Source organism: Terrapene carolina, unplaced genomic scaffold (genome assembly GCF_002925995.2).
Source record: "Terrapene carolina triunguis isolate 2854851 unplaced genomic scaffold, T_m_triunguis-2.0 Scaffold50627, whole genome shotgun sequence".
Classification (NCBI taxonomy): Eukaryota; Metazoa; Chordata; order Testudines; family Emydidae; genus Terrapene; species Terrapene triunguis.
In genome coordinates this window covers 1-6560 of record NW_020714978.1, presented here as the reverse complement: position 1 = coordinate 6560, position 6560 = coordinate 1, and the positions used below count along the sequence as shown (strand labels likewise).

The following is a 6560-nucleotide window of genomic DNA, read 5'->3' as shown; positions in this document are numbered from 1 at the left end:
GATTGGCAGAAGCCCTGGGGGGTTTTCACCTTCCTCTGCAGCGTGGGGCACAGGTCACTTGCTGGAGGATTCTCAGCCCTTTGAAGTCTTTAAACCATTGAGGACTTCAATAGCTCAGACATAGGTTAGGGGTTTGATACAGGGGTGCCTGGGTGAGATTCTGTGGCCTGCATTGTGCAGGAGGTCAGACTAGACCCGGGGTTCTCAAACTGGGGGTCGGGACCCCTCAGGGGGTCACAAGGTTATTATATTGGGGGTCGTGAGCTGTCAGCCTCCACCTCAAACCCCGCTTTGCCTCCAGCATTTATAAGGGGGTTAAATATATTAAAAAGTGTTTTTAATTTATAAGGGGGGTCGCACTCAGAGGCTTGCTATGCGAAAAGGGTCACCAGAGCCACTGGACTAGATGATTATAATGGTCCCTTCTGACATTAAAGTCTTTGATTCTATGATTTCATTTTCAAACAGGACAACCAGGACTTCCTGGCCTCCCTGGATGGATGGGTGAGAGCCTGGGGATAGTTCTCCTCCCTGTCGAGCTGTGCACCTCCTTTGCTGTCGCTATTGATCTGCCCTGGAATGTGCTCAGATGCTGTGCTGATGGGTGGCAGTATAAAGCCCTTATAGAGAGAGAGACAGATGTCCCCTTACACACCCCTTTATGAGAAGTTAGCATTAGAAGAAAAAACAAAATACATAGGTTTGAAAACCAGGAATTAACCAGAAGCTAAGGTGATACTTCCTGCATAACATAGCCACTCAACCCTAACTCTGCCTCCTTTGATCCCTGTCCTGAGGAGTCCCTCATACAGATCCCACCGTAGTACCGTATCCTCAGCCTTTTCGTCCAGTGATCTCTGCCAACCACCTGCAAATGCTCCCTGGGTCATGGTACTGCCCAGAGCACCGTGAGGAACTGCAGGAACAGGAGGGCTGATTTGCAAATATGGTAGACCCAGAGGAAATGGCAGATTTTGCTAGGGCCAGGCAAGGTACTGGTCTATTCCCACTTCCTATTGCCATCGCCAAAGGGACAGAGTGAAAAATCGAACCCTACTTTTGAAATCTGGACTAGGGAGTGACCTGTAGAAACTGCCCTTCCCCTCTCCCTCTCCCTTGTTCAACCCTAAAATATTGTCCGCAACTTACAGCTGTCAAATATTAATTCTGAGACTCCTGTGTTTGTAGGAATGCCTGGTCCTCCAGGGATTCCTGGAGCACCAGGAAAACCAGGGAGGCCTGGAGCACGAGGACCACCAGGGGCAAGAGGTAAAGTACCAAAGAGCAGAGAACAACTTTGTTCATTCAGCCTGTGATTAAATAGCAGGAGAGATTCTTAATCCATTTGCATCTTCCCTCCATGGTACATTTCCCCAATGCATACCCCAGAGGGGTAAGGTCTCCTCTCAGTTACAATGGTGTATAACCGTCGTGAAATCAACAAGGTTGTATTGGGGTAACCAAGAGGAAAACTGATCACTAGGGAATCTCGATTCTGAGCTCTTCCCCCATCCTTGCGATTACCAGCCTAATTCAGCTGGAGGAGGTGCTGGCTCTGATTGCGTTAGCATGCTACTAATAGAGAGCAGCACATGCTGCTGCGGCACATGCGATGGGAGAGGCCAGCCGCCCTGAACACATGCCCATGGTCTGAGATGGGCACATACTCAGGGCAGCTGCTCACTCCTGCCGCTCGCGCCGCTGTAGCTACGTTCTATGTTAGTGCACTAGCTTGATCAGAGTTAGTGGGTCTGTCTCCTTGACCTGGGAATCACACCCCTAGATCGAAGTATAGACCTACCCTAAGGCTAATAAGGGAGTCTAAATTGGTGTAACTCACAACTCCCAGCTCCCTTTACACCAATTTAGACTCACACTCATTTACCTTCCCCGAGAGTGGGGCCCAACGTAGTAAAAACCCAGACCTGAGATTCTCCATTAGGGCACTTCCATGTGGGCCAGCAATGGTGTAACAGGGGCTGGGCTCAGCTGTTTTTAGCACAGTGTCATGAAAAGCCTGGGCCGTGTCTACACTAGCAGCAGCACCATTGCTAGAAACAGGTACAATAGTTATATTGTAGCAAAGCCCCGAGTGTGTCACACTCAATATAGCTTACACGCCTCTACATATTCTTCAATTTGGCCATACCTTACCTCTTATTTCCAAAGTGCCCATCACCATAGGGCCACGCTCACCTAAATGTTTAAAGCGAAAGTGCTTGAAGCTGCATTTTTTGTGCACTGGGCTCTGTTGCTTATCCAGGGTTCATACTTTCTATTTTCCATGGTTCTTCCAGCGTTTTAAAAACAACACTCCCCAAACCTGTGTGTCTCTCTGTTTTTATACTATTCATTTGCCTGGCACTTTTTTAAAGTAGCAAATTGGCCCGAGGCATCATAACCTGTAGGGGAGCTTGGCTGTTCACTGCTTGAGCTTTTGGAGAGGGACTATTAGTAACTTATGATTTCTTGTACTTCCTACATGCATCTGCCTGGGAATACATGGCCCCAGTTCAATCACTTCAGCTCATGCGCCCAGCACCACGGTGCTCTCAGGCGGAAAAGGAAGCAGTGAGAATTTTCAGGGGTTAAGTCACAGGGAGTGGGACCCAGATTCTCTCCGGAATATTAGCCAGACATGACACTGGTTTCTGTTATCCCGATTGCACAGCGTGGCAGGGCCTGTTCAGCCACCACTGATGTGTGAATGAACCTCCCCTCAATAGCAGTTACAAGCGTGCACTGAAGAGGGAATATTTCTTTTACTTGATAATTAGTTGATTTGTACGAATCTTCCCATCCTGGCTTCAGTCCTGCTCCCATTGCTGTCAATCAGAGTTTTGCCTTTGAGATCAGTGGGAGCAAGGTTTGACCTCCTCTGGCTCAGCCAGTTTGCTCAGTGTGTTTGCATGTGGACTGACAGTTGGGTTGACTGTTTTGTCTGTTAATTGTAAGGGCACAACACGTGAGGTGCTCTGTGTCTCCTGTCACATGCTGAACCCATCCCCTATTCCACAGAAGCCAATGGGAGGTGAAGGAGCTTATTGCCCGGAAGAACCGGGCCCCAAGACCGGATCAGGGCAGGTCTAAGCTAGTCAGCTGGTTTGCAATGGACACAGGTTAAACAGGACACAGTTAAGGCAAACTTGGTCCATTCTCTCTATTACATTGCTCCTGTCTGTTGTCTTACAAATCAAGGCAAGGGAAACAGAGTAAAAACCCTAACTGTGTCTTCTTTAACTATTGAAATGATTGGCTTCATTTTTTTAAACATCTCCTTTCATAATTTCCACTTCCTTCTATAGCTAAGCTGCTGGTCTCTTTCTAATTTGGCTTTTTCCTTTCTTTGCCTCTGAAACATTTTGTCTGAAATAAATAGTCAGAACTATTAAACTGCAGGAGTGAACAGCTGTTTAGAAACAACACACTGCTTTGTTTGTGCTCCCATTTCACTGCCGTTGTGTTCCTTTTCCTGCACAGAGGAGGCGCTGGCGGACCAGCTGTGTAAAAAGGGTGAGTGTTTGCTGTAATGGCGGGGGACATGGCCCTTACCTCACAGGGCAGCCCACAAGGCAAGGGGTATGGAAACTTCCTTCACTTCGGTAGAAGAAGTTCTATCCTTGCTAGCAGGACAGGATGACACGGGGGGGGCAGTTACACACACCTGCTGCTAATGACAAGGGGCCGACTCCTGCTTGCCTTACCCAAAGAAATACTCCCAGCAGCAAAGTCACTCACCGGAGTCAGGCAGGCAGGATTTGGCCCAACAGCAGAGAACAGATGATCCAGCTTCAAAGGCCGTGGGAGCCCATTTGAGGAAAGGTGGAGTTCGCATTTCCAGTGTGATGCTGAAAAATTAATTCCCACAAAGACACTTACATTGTAGCGACGTTGTTTTTCAATGGTAGCCAGGGTTTCTGTAGCAAACCCATGAAAATGCTGTGTATGTAAAACAGTTACGCTTTGTCTGGGGTGGACATATACAAAAATAATCAGTGTAGGGCCCGAGCCTGAGAACAGTTCATTGTCATAAGAAGTTGCCTTTGCCTCAGTAAAACCATTCAGACGCAGTATAATTTACTGCTTTAAATGCCCCTTTTGCCCAGGCCCGAGGAGCTGCAAGGAGCTGTTGGCCAGAGGGAACACCCTGAGCGGCTGGTACACCGTTTACTCTTCGGACTGCACTGCCATGACTGTGCTGTGTGACATGGCCACAGACGGAGGAGGATGGACTGTAAGTGAGACTAGAGCGTAGGGAGCCTCCCCAGGAGCCCTTGCGTAGAACAAGTGTGTGTGTTTCAGGATGACAATGAGCTCTTGCCTAGTTTTTCACCTGCACATGTATAGTCTGAGCCAATGAGATGACGCGCATGCTTGAAGTTCAGCATGTGCTTAAGAGTTCTGCTGGGTCAGGGCCCATTTCTTCGGTGCAATTATATTAAGAAGGATCTTGATGATGGTGACTTTAATTACATTGGACCAAATCTTAAGGGCCTTATTGAGCTTCCACTAGGGCAAACTCCAATTTTCTTCCATGGGATTTTCCCCTTATTAAGGAATGACTAAAAACTCAGTAAGGACCTCAAGATTTGGTCACGGGAAAGGCTTTCAGCCTCACCCTTTTCACCAGCTGTTCCTTTCTCAAACAGCTGATGAAAAGGATGTCAAAATTATGGGGTACATTTTAAACTCTTACATAGATGTTCACACATATTCTGATTAACCATAGTGCGTACTACGCTGACAACTTGTCCTTGAAGAACTGAAGAACTGAGCAGCTATTCACATACAGCTAAAATGAATGCGACCATCTTTTCACCTAAGGTTCTCTAATTTCCTGGCAGGTTTTCCAGAGACGGGTGGATGGTTCAGAGGATTTTTTCCGTGACTGGGACTCATACAAGAGAGGTTTTGGCAACCAGCAGATGGAATTCTGGCTGGGGAACGACAACATTCACCTGCTAACATCTCAAGGTAAGAAATCACAGATGCAATTTAATATATATATATCTATATAATCACCATGCCCTCCGTTTCCTTGGTAACATGGCCCAGAGTGATGATAATATGGTAGCTTTATGTAGTGCTTTTCATCTGTAGATCTCAAAGTGCTTTGCAAAGGAGGGTAAGTATCATTAACCCCACTTGGTGAATGGGGATTTGAGGGAAGCAGAGATGAGGTCGTAGAAGAGCCATGATGAGGACCATATCTAAGTCCAAGTTGTGCATCCTGTCCACTGGACTATGCTGGTACACACCAGCTGTAGTGAAACTGCTCCCAGACTCACCACTGGCTGCTCCTGACACACAGAAACCTGCAAGGAAAAGCTTCTGAGACAGATTACACGGGAGCTCTTTGGGCTCCGGTCAAGGCTAGCTCACCTTAAAGAGCATTAAGTGAACAGATCTGGAGATGTACCGTTCTGTCCTACTCACTGTAACAAAGACTATCTGTTGAACCATCAGAGCTAAGACAGGAGCTGAACTTGTCCCTTGCTGCTTTGTCAGTGGATTGGTACTGGCAGAGGCCATAGAGAGATGGATGCTATAGATTCTGATCACTTCGCTGGAGCGCAGATGTTAGCTGTGAGCGCTGTTTGCTAATGGACAGGAGAGAGAGGGGCATGAAACTAGGTTACTAAAGGCATCCCAGACTGAGCATATGGGGATAGGCTGGTGGATGACTGATGTAACAAACCCAGATGCTGAAAAATATTAGTGGAAGACACGGAATTGCTGATATTCTTCCCGTTTTTAACAGGAAATAATGAGCTGCGCATCGACCTCGTGGATTTTGAAACTGAGAAGTATTTTGCCAAGTACAAATCATTCCAAATTTTAGGAGAATCTGAGAACTATACGCTGATTCTGGGAGACTTTCTCAATGGCACAGCAGGTAGGTGCTGGCTGGGTTTTACTGTGATCACAGCTAAGACGGAATAGCAAATTCAGCTGAGATGTGCTGAAGTCTGGGGCAGCAGCAAAGTAAATTCCGCCCTGTCTGCACAATCTGAAATTAGCCACTTAGAGAAGCACATGCTCAGGTTCAGAGACAACACCTGAAAGCTTTGTCCCAGGCCCCTGTTGGGAAGATGCCACCTTATGTGCCACTGGGTTAACGAACAGGATTCCTGGGCATCCCTCACACACATTGAGAACATGCTCTGAAATCTCCGACAGCTGGGTTCATTTGAGGGCAGTGAAATGCATTGGAGAGGATTCGCCAAAAGGAAGAGGAAGAGCATCATCGCCTCTTCTTCTCCCAGCGGGATGGAGCAGTTTCTGAGCTCTATCCCTCTGATTACCCTGTGGGGTAATGAGCACCTCCCCTCTCTCTCCTTCCCAGCAGTTCTCCCATGAAGGCAGGGAGGGAACATCATCCCCTTGGAACATGGCTCCCAATTTCACTCACCACTGAGGACCCATGACACTGGCACCAATCACAGAAGTGCTCTTAGATCAACCCACAGAGCAGGAAGTACATCCTATGCTCATTGCTGTGCCAGCTTTGCTGGGGCCTAGGGTCAAACCTGAACCTGTAGTGGTGGGTTTTGGTTCTG

The 6560-nt window shown here is 47.6% G+C and overlaps 1 protein-coding gene across 1 annotated transcript; it reads left to right on the top strand.

The window, feature by feature from the left end:
• Positions 1–466: 466 nt before the first annotated feature.
• On the top strand, positions 467–6477 carry LOC112120623 (ficolin-2-like). Its single transcript, XM_026647006.2, has 6 exons — positions 467–504; positions 1189–1269; positions 3481–3513; positions 4107–4234; positions 4845–4974; positions 5762–6477. Exons 1-6 carry the CDS (start codon positions 501–503, stop codon positions 5941–5943), a joined length of 558 nt encoding a protein of 185 aa, XP_026502791.1. The 5' UTR covers positions 467–500; the 3' UTR covers positions 5944–6477.
• Positions 6478–6560: the final 83 nt, after the last annotated feature.

Bases quoted from the DNA above. Each gene is read 5' to 3' on its own strand.
- LOC112120623 (XM_026647006.2), top strand. The intron at 1,270-3,480 runs GTAAAGTACCAA...TTTCCTGCACAG, and splicing joins AGGACCACCAGGGGCAAGAG to AGGAGGCGCTGGCGGACCAG. The intron at 3,514-4,106 runs GTGAGTGTTTGC...CCTTTTGCCCAG, and splicing joins GGACCAGCTGTGTAAAAAGG to GCCCGAGGAGCTGCAAGGAG.